This window comes from Salvelinus fontinalis, chromosome 28, assembly GCF_029448725.1.
Source record: "Salvelinus fontinalis isolate EN_2023a chromosome 28, ASM2944872v1, whole genome shotgun sequence".
Taxonomy (NCBI): Eukaryota; Metazoa; Chordata; class Actinopteri; order Salmoniformes; family Salmonidae; genus Salvelinus; species Salvelinus fontinalis.
In genome coordinates this window covers 15,245,942-15,265,042 of record NC_074692.1, presented here as the reverse complement: position 1 = coordinate 15,265,042, position 19,101 = coordinate 15,245,942, and the positions used below count along the sequence as shown (strand labels likewise).

At 41.9% G+C, this 19,101-nt stretch overlaps 1 protein-coding gene across 9 annotated transcripts in view; it reads left to right on the top strand.

Moving 5' to 3' along the window:
- LOC129826246 (GTPase-activating protein and VPS9 domain-containing protein 1-like) overlaps nucleotides 1-11,733 on the top strand; it is a 40,611-nt gene extending 28,878 nt beyond the window's left edge. For 6 of the 9 annotated variants that reach the window (XM_055886768.1, XM_055886767.1, XM_055886766.1 and 3 more), the window contains 11 exons: nucleotides 1,847-1,879; nucleotides 3,231-3,299; nucleotides 3,405-3,527; nucleotides 3,679-3,796; nucleotides 3,987-4,099; nucleotides 4,394-4,553; nucleotides 6,401-6,588; nucleotides 6,908-7,121; nucleotides 7,349-7,421; nucleotides 7,540-7,737; nucleotides 8,092-11,733. In XM_055886768.1, coding sequence (XP_055742743.1) covers nucleotides 1,847-1,879; nucleotides 3,231-3,299; nucleotides 3,405-3,527; nucleotides 3,679-3,796; nucleotides 3,987-4,099; nucleotides 4,394-4,553; nucleotides 6,401-6,588; nucleotides 6,908-7,121; nucleotides 7,349-7,421; nucleotides 7,540-7,737; nucleotides 8,092-8,232 — 1,430 coding nt within the window. In that variant the 3' untranslated portion in view covers nucleotides 8,233-11,733. Of the gene's footprint in view, nucleotides 1-1,846; nucleotides 1,950-3,230; nucleotides 3,300-3,404; nucleotides 3,528-3,678; nucleotides 3,797-3,986; nucleotides 4,100-4,393; nucleotides 4,554-6,400; nucleotides 6,589-6,907; nucleotides 7,122-7,348; nucleotides 7,422-7,539; nucleotides 7,738-8,091 lie in introns of those variants that run through there. The other 3 variants (XM_055886771.1, XM_055886764.1, XM_055886770.1) reach the window with 2 other exon arrangements.
- Nucleotides 11,734-19,101: the final 7,368 nt, after the last annotated feature.

Genomic DNA, 19,101 nt, shown 5'->3' with positions numbered 1-19,101 from the left:
AAAATGTTTATATTTAGCCACCAAAATCATGGTTAGACAATGTGAAATGTAGCCCAGCTGGTGAGAAAATGTCCGTGCGCCACTTAGACAGTGATCTACTCTTATACATAAATACTCATAAACGTGACTAAAAAATATAGGGTGGACAGGGATTGATAGACAATTTAATTCTTAATACAATCGCGGAATTACATTTTTTAAATTATCCTTACTTTTCAATACAGTTTGCGCCAAGCGAAGCTACGTCAAAAAACATGGCGTCCTAAGCCACTAACATTTTTCGACAGAAACACGATTTATCATAATAAAAATGTCCTACTTTGAGCTGTTCTTCCATCAGTATCTTGGGCAAAGGATCCTTTCTTGGGTCCAATCGTCTTTTGGTGGAAAGCTGTCCTCTTGCCATGTGGAAATGCCAACTGCGTTCGGGATGAACTGGAAGCGTGCCCAGCAATTCACAGCGTTTCAGAAATAAATGTCCCAAAATCGCACTAAACGGATATAAATTGCTATAAAACGCTTTAAATTAACTACCTTATGATGTTTTTAACTCCCATAACGAGTAGAAACATGACCCGAGTAATATTACTCCCTCCACTAATGCTTGGAACAGGTGCGGGTCGGTGTCCTCTAGGCGCATGACGCAGCTCCAAAAGTGACTAGCCTCAGGGTTTTTTAATTTGTAGTGCCTGTGAACGCGCAATCGACCCCATTCAAATCGTCATCACGTAAAGGCATCCAGGGGAAGACGTAAGCAGTGTCCGTATACTCATAGCAATAACAGTGCCCTTTTAACTGACTCCAGATCAGGGGCCAAAATTTCTGAAATCTGACTCCATGTCAGGGAAATTGCTGTAGAATGGGCTCTGTTCCACTTAGAGACAAAATTTCAACTCCTATAGAAACTATAGACTGTTTTCTATCCAATAATAATAATAATAATATGCATATTGTACGATCAAGGATTTTGTGGGAAGCCGTTTCAAAAATTACACGATTAGCATAAATAGTCACAACAGCGCCCCCATCCTCAACAGGTTAATCACATCTATTGCAGAAAATGTACACTTTTTTTTTTAAGACCTATACTTTAACAATTTGTAATGTGAGAAGAATGATGCACGATCGCTCCACTCCAACGTCGATGTTCTGCTTTGAAAAATACCGTTTCTTGTTGTTGAATGTTACACCAGACAAATGGACAAGTGTTTTCTTACATTTCACTTGCACTAGATTTTCTTTTTTAGTTTCTAAAAACGAATCAGTCATTTGAGGGGCTTGAGCGGGTGTAGAGTGTGCGGTGGTACCCCTCCCAGCGGTCCTGTCATCCCCAGCCTAATGGTCATTACATAGACCTCTCTGTCATCACCGCTGAGTGATTACACATCTCTTGTTGCGGTTAAACTCCAAAACCATCTCTCATAGAAGTGTCAGGGAAATAATGAGCTGTGCCTACAAGAGATGACTGCTTATTACTCTTTTAGATAATGATGTTCCTTTAGTAAACATTAAACATTGTATTAATAAAGCCTGCTCTGCACAGTGAAGTGTAAACCCGGTAAGTTTGAGTTTGACAGAAAGAACAGCAGAGCACCGTTTAGTGTACATGGAATAGCCTATTAATATTTTAGTCTTTGAGGAAAAAAATGTCCTTGTCCATCCATTCAATATCAACCCCTCTGTCAAACTGTAGAAAACCAGAGTCCACAAAAAGGCCTTTCTGTTGGCCTGGTCCTGCTGCTGTGCTGTGAAATATCATGGTGATGTGTTGCCTAGCCCCTCAGTGTCAGCCAGGTAGACTTGAGTGTGTGAAAGGCCAACCCTGTCTGTTGTGTTCCTCACACAGTGCTGTATTGGACGGCTGAGAGTGAAGTCCCAGGTAACACTTCCAACACTAGCTGTCATCATCGAGCTAGCTGCACTGACGGCAGCGCTAGTGGCTGAGTGCTGTAAGCCATGACGCTTGTAGACGTGGCCCTTTGTGATAGAGAGAGCTGTGATGTGACATGGTGCTGCCTGAGTTGATGTCCCGGCTCCTCATTCATGCATTTCTTTTGGATGCCCCCATTTTTCTGTACTGTAATGTTTGCAATGCATCATTAGGGCGCACAGAATGGCAACGCATTTATACATTGCTATACCTCTCCACGTTCTCTGGCTGTAAATACTGACCTGCAAGATTATTCTGTCATCTGGATCTAGACCCCCTGTTTGTCCTGTTGACACTCGTGTGTTAATAGCCTCACCTGCTTATTTGCATATCTCTATCTCTATATATATTATGTATGTATATGTATATATGTATGTATGTGTATATACATACATACATACATACATACATACATACATACATACATACATACATACATACATACACTCACTGTATATATTTATCTTTTAATATGTGTACACAACATTAGGAACACTTTCCTAATATTGAGTTGCACCTTGTTTTGCACTCTGTCTTGAACAGCCTCAATTCGTCAGGGTATGGACTACAAAAGCGTTCCACAGGGATGCTGGCCCATGTCGAATCCAATGCTTCCCACAGTTGTCAAGTTGCCTGGATGTCCTTTTGGGTGGTGGATCATTCTTGATACGCACAGAACTGTTGAGCGTGAAAAACCCAGCAGTGTTGCAATTCTTGACACAATTCCTGGCACATGCTACCATACCCCGTTCAAAGGCACTTCAATATTTTGTCTTGCCCATTCACCCTCTGAATGGTACACATACATAATCCATGTCTGAATTGTCTCAAGGCTTAAAAATCCTTATTTAACCTCTCTCCTCCCCTTCATCTACACTGATTTGAAGTGGTTTTAACAAGTGAGATCAATAAGGGATCATAGCTTTCACCTGGATTCACCTGGTCAGCCTGTCATTGGAAATGTTCCTAATGTTTTCTACACTCGGGGTGTATCTGACATGTTTTGTCCATTATGGTCTAGCAGTCGTATTATTTCAGCCATTTTGCTTTTATTTACCTCTCCAGCATTCCTGTGCTATTGTCGTGCATTCAGAATAGGGATACATCTTAATTTTGTTCAGTTTATATGCTGCTATGCTACTATGTGCATCTCTCATCTACAATGTTAGTCAATGGTAAAAACCACCGTAAATGTGTGCAACAACACTTCTTGTTCTGCTGTCATGATGAGACTGTGGTCCAGAGAGAGCGAGAGCAGAGCATCACTTCTCCTAGCCCACTCATTATGTTCTCTCCACAGCTCCGATAGCCTTCCGGAAAAGGGACAGGCAGGAGAAAGACGATGTGGGCCATGAACGCGTCCCACAAGGTCTGTCCTGATTTGTCATTGCACTCAAATATTGCTGAATCAGTGGGGGAGTGGGTATGTTTCCCATGGTAGGTTTAACCCAAATGCGTCCTGTGTGTTTGTCAGACGAAACTCTGTCCAGGAACTCCCAGGCCCAGGCAGCAGAAGACATCCTGGACAAATACAGGAACATCAAGAGGACCAGCCCTAGTGAAGGAGCCACCGCTGCAGCCTATGACACCACAGGAGGTCAGTGTCTTTCTCTCTCACACACACACACACACACACACACACACACACACACACACACACACACACACACACACACACACACACACACACACACACACACACACACATTCAGTGAATTAATTTGAGTGTGTGAATGTGTTGTGTACAGAGCTGTGTGGAGAGGAGGGTTTACACGACGAAGCTCTGCAGAACATGTCCACAGACGACCTGCCAGACTCAGCCAGCCAGACAGCCCAGCAACACGACTCCAGCAAGTTCTCATTCAGGTCAGTAAACCCTTACCAGCTCACAGAAGTCACACAGCTATGATGACAGTAATAATACAAAATGTGTTAATACCTCAGCTTTCATGCAATGCTTTATTAACAAGAAGTGCTTCAGAGGCATGAAAATTGACAAAAGTGATAAGAACCAAACCAAATCTCCATTTTCCTTTTTTCTGCTCAAATGTTGCAGTGATGCAAAGAAGAAGTTGAGACTGGCCTTGTGTTCAGCAGACTCTGTGGCTTTCCCCCTCATGGCTCCTGCCACCACACGCAATGGGCTGCCTGACCACACGGACTCTGAAGGTACCATTCTATTATTGCTGGCCATGTTATATCTGGCCACATTCATTCCTGTAAGTAAGCCTGCCCGCTGCACGTTTACCAGCAGGACACGACTACACAATAGAAAGTGACATCCTTTGAAATGGTTACATTTGAAATCCATAAGACACTCTCTCGGTAGTCATCAGTCACATCCACATGTCAGGGGGGAGCATGGCAGGCTGATCTGATTACAGCAGTAGTCCTCCTCCCAGCGAGGGGCCAGTGTGTCTGAGCGTCTCACCCACCGTTGTCTGTCTCCCGTCTCCTTCCCAGACAATGAGATCGTGTGCTTCCTGAAGGTCCAGCTGGCGGAGGCCATCAACCTGCAGGATAAGAACCAGATGGCCCAGATCCAGGAGACCACTCGCTGCGTCAGCCGCTTTGACGCACGTACCTGCAGGAAGCTGCTGGCAGCCATCGCCGAGGATTACAGGTAACTGTGGAGGAAGAGAGACGCTGCAAAAGGAGCAGCACTGCACATTCACTGCTGTTACTGCAAGGACATAGTTCAGTGGTACAGTTGATTTGTTTTGTTTGAAATATGTACAGTTGAAGTCGAAAGTTTATATACACTTAGGTTAGTCTTAACTCGTTTTTCAACCACTTCCCAAATTTATTGTTAACAAACTATAGTTTTGGCAAGTCAGTTAGGACATATACTTTGTGCATGACACAAGTAATTTTTCCAACAATTGTTTACAGACAGATTATTTCACTTATAATTCACTGTATCACAATTCCAGCGGGTCAGAAGTTTACATAGACTAAGTTGACTGTGCCTTTAAACAGTTTGGGGAAATTATGTTTAGAAGCTTCTGATAGGCTAATAGACATCTTTTGAGTCAATTGGAGGTGTACCTGTGGATGTATTTCAAGGCCTACCTTCAAACTCAGTGCCTCTTTGCTTGACGTCATGGGAAAATCAAAGGAAATCAGCCAAGACCTCAGAAAAGAATTGTAGACCTCCACAAGTCTGGTTCATCCTTGGGAGCAATTTCCATTCACCTGAAGGTACCACGTTCTTCTGTACAAACAATAGTACCAAGTATAAACACCATGGGACCACGCAGCCGTCATACGGCTCAGGAAGGAGACGTGTTCTGTCTCTTAGAGATTAACTTACTTTGGTGCAAAAAGTGCAAATCAATCCCAGAACAACAGCAAAAGACCTTGTGAAGATGCTGGAGGAAACATGCACAAAGTGTCTATAACCACAGTAAAACGAGTCCTATATCGACATAATCTGAAAGGCCGCTCAGCAAGGAAGAAGCCACTGCTCAAAAAACGCCATAAAAAAGCCAGACTACGGTTTGCAACTGCACATGAGGACAAAGATAGTACTTTTTGGAGAAATGTCCTCTGGTCTGATGAAACAAAAATAGAACTATTTGGCCATAATGACCATCGTTATGTTTGGAGGAAAAATGGGGAGACTTGCAAGCCGAAGAACACCATCCCAACTGTGAAGGACGGGGGTGGCAGCGTCATGTTGTGGGGATGCTTTGCTGCAGGAGGGACTGGTGCACTTCACAAAATAGATGGCATCATGAAGAAAGAAAGTTGTGGATATATTGAAGCAACATCTCAAGACAGTCAGGAAGTTAAAGCTTGGTCGCAAATGGGTCTTCCAAATGGACAATGACCCCAAGCATACTTACAAAATGGCTTAAGGACAACAAAGGCAAGGCATTGGAGTGGCCATAACAAAGACCTGACCTCAATCCCATAGAAAATGTGTGGGCAGAACTGAAAAAGCATGTGCGAGCAAGGAGGCCTACAAACCTGCTCTGTCAGGAGGAATGGGCCAAAATTCACCCAACTTATTGTGGGAAGCTTGTGGAAGGCTACCAAAAAACGTTTACCCAAGTTAAACAATTTAAAGGCAATGCTACCAAATACTAATTGAGTGTATGTAAACTTCTGACCCACTGGGAGTGTGATGAAAGAAATAAAAGCTGAAATAAATTATTCTCTCTACTATTATTCTGACATTTCACATTCTTAAAATAGTGGTGATCCTAACTGACCTAAGACAGGGTATTTTTACTAGGATTAAATGTCAGGAATTCTGTGAAACTGAGTTTATGTACACTTTAGCCAAATATATTTCAACTTCCGACTTCAACTGTAGCTCTATTTGGAAGGCTAAAATAAACATTTAGATAGCCTATCAATGAATATTGTGGGTGATGTCTGATTTCAGTAGTACTATTTCAGTAGTTCAGTGAACGCAACCGTTCAGAAGCATAATCCGTAATGCCCGCATGTCCCCCCCGTTAGGAAGCGGGCGCCCTACATAGCGTATCTGACGCGGTGTCGGCAAGGCCTGCAGACGTCCCAGGCCCACCTGGAGCGGCTGCTGCAGCGGGTGCTGAGGGACAAAGAGGTGGCTAACCGCTACTTCACCACAGTCTGTGTTCGCCTCCTACTGGAACACATGGAGGCGAAGTCCCTGGACTTCATCAAAGGTCTCTGCTCCTTATTACTGATGTACTCACTGGGACTTTGGAACCATGAATCGACTGATGGTGTCTCTGCTAGTTGATTGACCTCTGAAGGGCCATAGTATGGAATTCAAAATACAGACACTGAAATTCAACCTAACTATCTGCATCTCATTGCAGTGTGTCATTTACAATCTGGAACCTCTAAAATACTCTAATTGCTCAGTGTGTCTGTACCTCAGGTTCTTCCCCCAACCTTCCAGGGGTGATCAGTACTCAGTGTGTCTGTCAGTGTTCAGTCTCTGTTCCAGTGCTCAGTGTGTCTATCTCTGATTCCCCCCAGCCTTCCAGGGGTGCACAGCGTCAGATGACAAGACGGCGGCAGTGGAGGACTTCCTGCGCTACCTGTACGGGGCCATGGCCCATGATGCCATCTGGCAGTACGCCAGCGAGGACCAGCTGCAGGATGCCCAGATGGCCATAGAGCGCAGCGTCATGAACCGCATCTTCAAGCTGGCCTTCTACCCCAACCAGGACGGGGACATCCTGAGAGACCAGTGAGGAACTGTGGCTGCAGCCACCTCACCTCGGTCACATGGCCTCAGCATTCGTGTGGCTGCTGCCACTCACGCTTAGAAATTACCCAGCTTCCTGTCCTCCTCGGATGCTAGTTTACCGTCATTATCCTTTACAGATTTGAATGAAGATTACACTGTATATCTATAGTAATAGGTTTCAAGCTTAGATTAAGTGAACAATCAATACACTATGTTCCCCCCTCTAGGCTTCTTCAGGAACACATAGCGCGTCTCTCAAAAGTGGTGACGGCAAATCACAAAGCTCTTCAAATCCCAGAGGTAACTCCCCACAGATTTGTATCCCCTCAATTGTCCATCAGTCTGTTTTTCATTTTGTGTTGCTGTTTGGAGCTCTACAGAGTTGACATGCTGAATGCTTTTTTCTGTCTGGCTCCAGGTGTATGCGAGGGAGGCTCCCTGGCCGTCTGCCCAGTCGGAGATCCGGACCATCAGTGCCTACAAGACTCCTCGGGACAAAGTGCAGTGTATACTGCGCATGTGTTCCACCATCATGAACCTCCTGAGTCTGGCCAACGAGGACTCTGTCCCTGGAGCTGACGACTTCGTCCCTGTGCTTGTCTTTGTCCTGATAAAGGTGAGCATCCATCGCACATTGATATCAAGTTATTCTGAGATGGTTACGTCAACATCAAATTCACTTTAGATAACACTAATTATACCTCATAAAATGTTCAAACTGCTGTTACTGTGAGCATAAGGCCTTGCTAGAAGTATGAACCCAGTCTCCTTAATGCACAGAGGGAGAAACTGAATCCTCAGCACACATTCTGACAATCCTTTCTCACATTGACAGCTGTATAGTAAATGTGTAGTAGCATGAAGATCTTGCTGTATGATAACCTGTATAGACATATTTACAAATGGCATGTATTATACATGGCCTGGCGTATGGCTCTCTGTGGTTAATGTGAGCCCCCCTACCCCCCAGGCAAACCCGCCCTGCCTGCTGTCCACTATTCAGTACATCAATAATTTCTACGCCAGCCGGCTGAGTGGGGAGGAGTGCTATTGGTGGATGCAGTTCACCGCGGCAGTGGAATTCATTAAGACCATCGATGATCGCAAGTGAAGCAGAACCGCCACCTGTATGGGGAAGGAGACGGGAGACTGGGAGACTTCCCAACCAACTGCTCCCTCTCCCTCTGCTCCCCAGGACCCAGACCCACACCCTGTCTGTCTGCTCTCTGTTTGTATAGCTGTACATAGTCAGAGACTTTGAGAGATTTAAAAAGTATATATGATTATTATGTGGACAAAATCCAGGTTTTATCATGGAGAAAAAGGCCTTGGAAAAAATTGCAAATGTTAACTTTGAATTTAAACTAATTAGCATTTTTCATTTAATCTCTTGTCTCTAGTCATGTTGAGGTGTGGGGGTCTATGTCTTGAATGTTTTATCTAAAGTTATGATTCTGACGTTAAATTGACTGATGAAAGCGTCTAATCAGATGAAAAGGGACCATGTTTCCTAGAGATGATCTCAGATATATATGTTGTGGAAGGGGGACTACCTGAAGGTGAGCAAGAGAGAAAGGTTGTTAAATTGTGCAATCTTTCCCCTGAAATACTCTTCATCCTAATGCTCTTCAAGATGCATCGTATCCTGGGGAATCACATAACTCAATAGATACTGACTGAGTATTGGTGACTCAAGTAAATTTATAAGATCAACCCAAAATAATCATGCTAATATATATATATTTTTTTTACATTAGCACATCAATAATAGGACAGCTTTTTTCATAAAATGTAAACCAGATGTATTCATTATTCGGTTCATCCTTCCCTAAATACTTTCCGTGGCAATTTGGACAGAAGGGCCCACATATTTATATATAAAATGTATTTATTTCTTTCATTCTATTTAATGGAATTGTATTTTATTTCTATAAATGAAATCATACACCATGCCTATTTAGGAGATTTAAGGCAGCTGTAAGGGTTGAGATATTTTAATAGTGTTAGGAGGGCAAGCACAGCATTGTCCTCAGACTGAGAAGCCCCCAGGATAAGATGTTGGCTGTTTGCTACAGCTTATAGACAGGGTCACCACTGATCAGCTCCTGCACAATATCAGTAGTGCTGGTATTTTTAGAAATACTGAAATGTGCCTTGAGGAGGGCCACTTTGTGTAAGTCTGTTAAAAAAAAAAAAAAAAAAAAATGTTTTCTTGAGAATGAGGGTTCTGCTTTTGGTTTTCCATAAAGGATAGGATAGGCATTACTTCCCCATACCATTATTACAGGTGTAGGCAACATACGGCCTGGCCTGCGAGCCCTATTCAGTCTGGCCCGCGGGAGGTTTGAGCAAAAAAAAAAAAAAAAAAAAGGTTATTTTGGGTAAATTATTATTGGGTTAAAAAATAATCCAGGCCACTCTTGAATGTCTAAAACAAGATTAATTAAGTATGTACAATTTCTAATGTTATAATGACCTATACGTTTTCAAACAACTGCCAGCGAATTACTTTTGACGAACAAATCGGTCCGGGAAAAAAATCTTTGCGCATCTCCACTGAATTTTGAAAAGCCTTCAAGCCTAAATTATTGGTCACCCCTGCATTATCACCATTGAACCCCACAGCCGGTCTCACTGAGAAACCTCTTTCCAACCTTAGTGCTGGGAGTGGAACACCACTGGTTGTTTCGGTTCATTCCCTTTGCACTCATCTCCTTTCCCATTGCCGTTTTCCCCTTCAATATTTAATATCCTACCTCAAAGTTAGAACCAATGAGCCTGACGTTTCTGTTTGTGCACAATACTCTTTAATATTGGTTGGATATGAAGAGTAATGGAACAGGTATTCACTGTTTAGCATCAGCTTCCTCTATTGACACTGATTAATGCTCTCTTGCAGTTACGTGGTATAACAAGGAAGTAAAGCATTTCCAAATGAACAAGTTGACTATTTCTGTAGTTGAAGCTGTTATAATGCATGTATGTTTCAGCATAGAGCAGAAAGACTAGTGATTGGATTAGCTCTCTACCTCCTCACACGATCAAGAAAAGGACTCTTAAATGTGTATGCACTCTTGTATTATTTGAATTCTTCTTTCATTTTAGAGTGCAGGTATATTCCAGTTTCATATCTTTCATTTACAGGCATGTTTCTAATCACTTACAGCCAAAGGCACCAAAACTCATAAAATCATCTGTTTATGTTGCAGCTACAAAAAGCAGGAGCACTGCCCCCTCTTTGTGCAACTTAGCATTGTGCCAAGTGTATGTCTTATTTTCTCTTTTAAATCACTGCTTTCAAACAGTATCCCATTAATAGACAGCACAACAAAAAGAGCAAATAATCAGAACACTATCTGATATGTTACTGACCATTGAAAAAGGCATTGTGGGATAATGTGGGCTGTGTTGCGTGAGAGGTTTGTACAGTGAATGTGTGATATGTTGGTTTGTTAAGAGTGTGTTTTTGAGAGGTCCACCCTCTTCCTCCTCTTTCACAATGTCAGGACGATCTCCTTACTGTAGCTACAGTACTACTCGATGAGCAGTAAATCCTTGTTGGTGAAAAACCTAAAATATTTCTAGAGTTAATTTTGAACTCAGACCACTTCTGAAAGGGTTGTGAAGAATGAGGCTGGGTTTTCTTTTGTCTGTGTCACTGATGTAATTTCTTTTTCAATGTTCAGAGCTTAATTACTCTGGATTTTTTGTACAAGGTTAGCGAAGCTTGCTCCGTACATTTGACATGCAGAACTTCACATGTTTTCTACTCTGCTCTTTAGTAATGAGTCACACTCGTTTTAACTAAAGCCTCTGACATTACAAATGATACTGTAACGGAGATTTCTATGGGTAGTTTAGCTAGGTCTGACTGTTACACTTTATCCAATAACATCAGTCATAAGGACACACATTTATAAGCAATCTCTAAAGTTGTGATATTAGTGTTGTCTCCACATTTCCTGACTTATGTTCCTGTTTTTTGAGTAATGTGTGTACAGCATCTAATGGTTTTTAAATACACCTGTGCAAAATAGATGATACTGCTGTTTAACCTGTTTGAAAACACACCCATGTACTGATCGGACACAAAATGTAGATAGACTGTATCCAGAAGTGTTTATGTGATGTCACTTTAAAAGTATGTACAGTACAGACCAATGTGATCACAATCTGGACCTGGCTTGTGTATTAATGTTGCCTTCTACATATCAGTGAACAAAGATACTTTTCAATAGCTAGAAAACTACAACCAGCCTTCGTGTCTGACCTGATTCATACTGTTCATACAGTGACAGAATACCTCGCATTGTGAAGTTAAAGTACAAATACACATCCTAACTTTGAGAATAATTCTTTACTATAGCCTGAGTTTAGCATTGATTGTATGCAAACAAGTGGACAGTTGCCAGAATGGTGGACTAAAAGAGACTTGACTATGGAAATCTGGTCTTCAAAGCTCTGTACAGAGTAGGCAGAACAAGCAGAAAATAATCCATTTTACATTTGTAAGCTTGCACAATTATGACATGCGAAGGGGAAGGCGTTCTGTCTTTAAGGTGATTTCATGTATCATATAATTCTTTAAAACAATAAAATTCATTTTTCTGTACCTGTATCCTGTTATTTCTGTGCATGCAGGTATTAGTATGTGAGGGCTCTCTTGTGGATGGAGGGAAGGTGTATGCTGTAGTTTAGTCTTGTTCCGTTTCGCTCCCGAGTGGCGGTGGTCTAAGGCACTGCATCTGTGCTAGAGGCGTCACTACAGACACCCTGGTTCGAATCCAGGCTGTATCACAACCGGCCGTGATTGGGAGTCCCATAGGGCGGCGCAATTGGCCCAGCGTCGTCCGGGTTTGGCCGGTGTAGGCCATCACTGTAAATAAGAATCTGTTCTTAGCTGACGTGCCTAGTTAAATAAAGGTTAAATAAAATACATAAATATCATGCTATGGGAGAGAGCTCTGGAATTCAAATCAAAGTTTTTGTCACGCGCACCGAATACAACAGGTGTAGACTTAACAGTGAAATGCTTACTTACAGGCTCTAACCAATAGTGCAAAAAAAAGGTATTAGATGAACAATGGGTAGGTAGAGAAATAAAAGCAACAGTAAAAAGACATGCTATATACAGTAGCGAGGCCACATACAGACACCGGTTAGTCAGGCTGATTGAGGTAATATGTACATGTAGATATGGTTAAAGTGACTATGCATATATGATGAACAGAGAGTAGCAGTAGCGTAAAAGGGGTTGGCGGGTGGTGGGTGGGACACAATGCAGATAGCCCGGTTAGCCAATGTGCGGGAGCAGTGGTTGGTCGGCACAATTGAGGTAGTATGTACATGAGTCTATAGTTATAGTGACTATGCATGTATGATAAACAGAGAGTAGCAGCAGTGTAAAAAGGGGTTGTGGGGGTCACAATGCAAATAGTCCAGTTAGCCATTTGATTACCTGTTCAGGAGTCTTATGGCTTGGGGGTCAAATCTGTTGAGAAGCCTTTTTGTCCCAGACTTGGCACTCCGGTACCACTTGCTATGCAGTAGTAGAGAGAACAGTCTATGACTGGGGTGGCTGGGGTTTTTGACAATTTTTAGGGCCTTCCTCTGACACCGCCTGGTGTAGAGGTCCTGGATGGCAGGCAGCTTAGCCCCAGTGATGTACTGGGCCGTACGCACTATCCTTTGTAGTGCCTTGTGGTCAGAGGCCGAGCAGTTGCCGTACCAGGCAGTGATGCAACCAGTCAGGATGCTCTCGATGTTGCAGCTGCAGAACCTTTTGAGGATCTCAGGACCCATGCCAAATCTTTTTAGTTTCCTGAGGGGGAATTGGGCTGTGTCGTGCCCTCTTCACAATTGTCTTGGTGTGTTTGGACCATTCTAGTTTGTTGTTGATGTGGACACCAAGGAACTTGAAGCTCTCAACCTGCTCCACTACAGCCCTGTCGATGAGAATGGGGGCGTGCTCGGTCCTCCTTTTCCTAATTCAGATTTAGGTTCTGAGAAATTCTGAGATTTAGGCTGCACAATAGGTGGTTCATGTTGACCACATTTTTTACATGGAACATACTGTAACTGTTGGAGAGGGCATTCGAGCAAGATCATATCTCGGCAGCGCCACAAATAGCAACCTCTCACCAAACATTGAATTACTGCTAACAAGTGTACAGCTCATTTGTAATTGAAGATTTCCCCCATATAAAAGCTCCCCTCATTTCACCAATAGCCTTCTGTAATAGTTATCTATCAAAAAAACTACTCGTGGGCTGCCTTGCATCTCCTGATATCTCCCGATTGTTCATTTAAATACAAAATGTTGTGTAGTTTATTAGATGGATTAATAAGCCACTGGCCTCGTTTGCAGATTGGCTCTTTTGTTTATTTGTTACTCTGTTGATTTCAGATACATGGAGGACGAGGTCTTTGTTTCCCCCTTCTCTGCTTGTACATGATCCCAATGTGGTCATATTAGACCGCTCTAATTTCCTCTGCTGTATGGACAACAGCATACATTTTGTTCTATGCTGATGTGTAAATTAGATACAAAAGATGCATGCTGTTTTTATTTGTTGGGGGATGAAGTGTAGAAAATGTGGACTGGGCTTCTCTGATGCAACTCTTGTTTCATATTTAGTCAGATTGTTGCATGAGGATATAAACAGCCTTGGGCCTGGCCCAGATGGCTCTGAAATAACAGATGATCAGTCCAGCGGGGCTTGTGCATGACTTCACACACACTGGTCTGCACCAAACACTTCCATTGACTCTGGGGGAACCATGGAGAGTCATATCTCTCCTTGCTCCTCCACTAGTAGCCTACATTGAGAGGTTAAATTATATAAGTGTTTTACAGGTCTGTAGACAAAATAGAGTACTGTGGTCATCTATATTCTTCAATTATATCTTTTTTTACAGGGGACATACTGTAGTCCAGCCTCAGTGCTTTGAGTTCCTTGAATTAGGAGGGAATTGAATAGTGTTTGCAAATGTAATGTAAGTCTGACCTCAGTAAACTTAGAACAAACTCAATTATTGAGAGTTTTTTAAATCTTTGCTAATTTTTTTCACGATTTGGTAGATATTAATATTGTCTATTACAAAAATGTACCATGATAGTACAATGAAAAAATACCATGGTACTATAATGTTATTTTGGTCACAAATACCATGGTATTTTCGTGCCATGGTAGTGATGAACACCACATGTTAAGTGTTGGTTCCATGTTTCGTGAGCTAAAATAAAAGATCCCAGAAATGTTCCATACACACAAAAAGCTTATTTCTCTCAAATTTTGTGCACAAATTTGTTTACATCCCTATTAGTGAGCATTTCTCCTTTGCCAAGATAATCCATCCAGCTGACAGGTGTGGCATATCAAGAAGCTGATTAAATAGCATGATCATTACACAGGTACACCTTGTGCAGGGGACAATAAAAGGCCACTTTAAAATGTGTAGTTTTGTCACACAACACAATGCCACAGATGTCTCAAGTTTTGAGGGAGTGTGCAATTGGCATGCTGACTGCAGGATTGTCCACCAGAGCTGTTGCCAGATAATTGAATATTATTTTCTCTACCATAAACTGCCTCCAACGTAATTTTAGAGAATTTGGCAGAACGTCCAACCGGTCTCAAAACCGCAGACCACGTGTATGGCGTCGTCTGGGTGAGCGGTTTGCTGATGTGAACATTGTGAACAGAGTGCCCCATGGTGACGGTGGGGTTATTGTAGGGGCAGACATAAGCTATGGACAACGAACACAATTGCATTTTATCAATGGCTATTTGAATGCATAGAGATACCGTGACGAGATCCTGAGGCCCATTGTCGTGCCATTCATCCGCCGTCATCGCCTCATGTTTCAGCATGATTATGCACAGCCCCATGTCACAAGGATCTGTACACAATTCCTGGAAGCTGAAAATGTCCCAGTTCTTTCATGGCCTGGATAATCACCAGACATGTCATCCATTGAGCATGTTTGGGATGCTCTGGATCGACGTGTACGACAGTGTGTTCCAGTTCCCAACAATATCCAGCAACTTCGCACAGCCATTGAAGAAGAGTGGGACAACATTCCACAGGCCACAATCAACAGCCTGATTAACTCTATGCGAAGAAGCTGTGTTGCGCTGCATGAGGCAAATGGTGGTCACACCCTATACTGACTGGTTTTCTGATCCACACCCCTACCTTTTTCTTTAAGGTATCGGTGACCAATGGATGCATGTCTGTATTCTCAGTCATGTGAAATCCACAGATTAGGGCCTAATTTATTTATTTAAATTAACTGATTTCCTTACATGAACTGTAACTCAGTCAAATCTTTGACATTGTTGCATGTTGCATTTATATTTTTGTTCAGTATACTAGCTACCATGGTACAAAAATGAACCATGGTAGTACAATTAAAATGAATACCATGGTTTTGTACTAACAGCATGTAGTGAAACATGAAAGCATGGCAGTTGTTTACAATGTATTATGATGGTGTGTGTCCCACCAGTTTTGGGGTGAAGTGTCCCACCATTTTTGGGGTAAAGTGACCAAAAACATAGTAATTTATGGTAGGTACTCACATAATGCAACATTGACTACCCGCTCTGCAATGGCAAAGTCTCGGTGTAGTACCCTCTTAAACCCCTTAAGGTCATAGTGAATAACCACAACACACATGGTCCAGTAGAGTAGTGCATCCTCTTAAACCTGGGGACCTGGCTCCCGAGTGGCGCAGCAGTCTAAGGCACTGCATCTCAGTGCTAGAGGCGTCACTACAGACCCTGGTTTGATTCCAGGCTGTATTACAACCGGCTGTGATTGGGAGTACCATAGGGCGGCGCACAATTGGCCCAGCGTTATCCGGGTTAGGGTTTGGCCAGGGTAGGCCGTCATTGTAAATAAGCATGTGTTCTTAACTGACTTGCCTAGTTAAATAAAGCTTAAGTAAAAGTACAATAAAAACCTGGATAGGGTATGGTGAGAAGAATTGAGTCTGACACCTTGAAGATATAAAAAAGTTAGTTAATCTGGTGCTTCTCTCTTCATTACAGTTTTCAGTTGTCTCTCTCTCATTCAACTGACTTGGCTAGTCTTATACAATTCTAAATAGTCAACATACTAAAAAACTATTTGTAAAAATGTATAAATTATCATCATATCTTATAGATACATTTCCATCATGTAATTCTCAACATATCCCTAAAAACAGCAAGTTACAATGTTTCCCTTTGTTTACACTGTGTGAACTTTCGGTGGTCCTGCTGCCATGAATAGACAGGTTAGCTTGACTGGAGCTAACTAGTTTTTTTTTTTTGAAATTCATTAAGCTATCAAACATCGTCAAAAAATAACAACAATCATAACATTACACTCCGTCTAACTTGGTTTCATATCATATGCTTTACAACTCACTCATCGTGATGATAACGTTTAAAATATTTCGTTTATCTGGTGCTTCACTCTTCAGTTTTCAGTTGGCTCAACTGACTCACTGACTAGGCAGGCTAGCGCAACAAGCGGCTCCCTCTGCGGGCCAAAACAAGAGTAACACCCCTTGACTATAAATACTGAAAATTATGCCCAAAATTACGTTACAAAATCTTACATGATCGACATTTCAGGTTGACAACACAGGGAACCCAAACATGAGCAAAAAACGATACTATTAATACAGAAGGTATTACTCCTTTTTCACAGCAACCATTTCCCTTTTTCTTTGATGTTTTAGACAAACTAGGATCACTAGTAGTCTGCCTCTGACTTTACCAGAAACTAGCCTATAATGGTATATAGATTAATCAATATAATGCCAACCAACCTCTTTTGAAATCAGGGGGTTATTGCATTATACTGCAATTGTACTATGGTAACTAACATACTAATAAAGATGGGACCATATGATCATTTTTGGTACCATTTATCATAATGGTGCGTTACTGTGGTAGAATGTAGGCTATAACACATTTTAAAACCATGATATTTCCATGATCCACATCTATGCCAGTACCATAGTAGTACTATGATATGAATTAAAGTACCATAGCAGTACCATGGTACAGTTTTGTAAGTCTCACCAATCAATATTTGAAAGGTTAGCTTCAGAGAGGAATTTAGGCTAGAAGTGTACAGTGGGCCTCCACTGTGTTCATTTACGTTTTCTAATAGAAAATAGGCCTATCCAAACCATGGGAACTGAGGGAAATGAAGGTTCCCTCTAACTGGACATGTTTAGTGCACTTTCCTTTTTAACGATATGTGGTAAATCAATAGTCTGAAAAGAAGAGGTGCAGCCGTGAGGACGTCTGAATGTGTGGACTGTGGCCAATGGAACGGTCATTTAATGTGGCGTGCGGTCGCTCTCCTGCAGATGGCAGACGCACCATTCCCGACGACGGTCTCCTGAGCTGAGTTTAGACAAAGAACAACAGGGACCTATGGAACATTACCAATTTAAAAGTCTATGGAGGTACGCATGTAATTGTAAACAATATCCATGATAGAGCGAACGAGGATTATAAAAAAAATGAGATCTAAATGCATGGACAAATAAAGCGTTAGAAAGTAAGTTATACACACATTTTATAAAGCCTATTCGCTTTATTATTATTGTCTCTATATCTTTAATTTATTACATCAATAAAACTTTACTTTTGTAGGGAAGCCGATGTTATTTATTTGTTGTCTATATACATCTTAGTCATTAAGCAGACGCTCTTATCCAGAGCAACAGGGTTTAAGTGCATTGCCCAAGTAGGCCTAAACATCGACAGCTTTTTCACACGGTCGGCTCGGGTATTCGAACCAGAAATCTTTCGGTTACTGGCTCAACGCTTTTAACCGCTAGGCAATGTGGCGCCCTACTTAATAAAGATTCTATCAAAATCCCTAAGGATAGAAGTAAACTTATCATTACAATTAATGAATGACTGACAAAGACAAAAAGCTACTTAGCAAGTGCCCATAACATTAAGACCTGTATTTGGTCTTAAACCAAATTGATGGGAACCGCGGTAATGCGGTAAATTTGGCCACAAGTGAATCCATCAATTGGCGCCACCTAATCTAATCGTAATAATGAAAGGTGTGCGTCCCCATTAATTTGGGCAGTTCACCATTAGCGTTGCACAGTTGCGCTCTCAAACAAATCGCCACAGCTGAAGCTATTTTCGAAGTAATGCATATTACCATCACAAAGCTCTACATTCAAATTACTGGGTAGACAGACAGAATCGATACATATTTACATATACATACCTGTCTGTGGTCACCACTGTTTTATAATTCCCCTATTCCTAACTACTTTTCATACATGCATGCATTCAAGTGGGCAAACAGTTGATGATGGCATTGCAAAACTCCCCATCTAAACCCATATATGTTTACATGTATATATTTATGGCTCAAAGTAGTACACCAACTGTCTAAATACATTGGAAGTTGGACTGTGTGTGTATGTCTATGTGTTATGTATGTCTAAATGGTCACTATTCATATTTTAGTTCAAATTTTCAAAAGTCCTATTTCTGTTTATTTCTCCACTCCTCTGTAATACCAATCAACCTACTCCATCTGGGGATGCAGTGAAGAGAAGAAGTTGAATAAGCAATAGGCCAACTATGAGAAGTAGGCATGCAATTGTAAGGAATCCTTTCACCGAGGAGAAAACCAACAGCACAAGGCAGCAGCACGTCAATTAAATTAAAGGAGAGGCTAAATGAACAAAATGTCAAATACACATATTAAAACCTAAATGAAATAGCCTGGAGGATGCTGGGAGACGAGCAGATTAAAACCTAGGAGGATACAGAGTATCTGTGCCTGAGGTGATAACAGGCGTAAATAATGAAACTCAGCTTTCTTCTCTATGATGATTCCCAAACTACACAGACTGGGAATGAATGGGCAACTGGATGGAGATCTCCCGCTGATATGATGCAGCTGAAAACTCAGCACTGTCTCACGTCAATAGACCCAT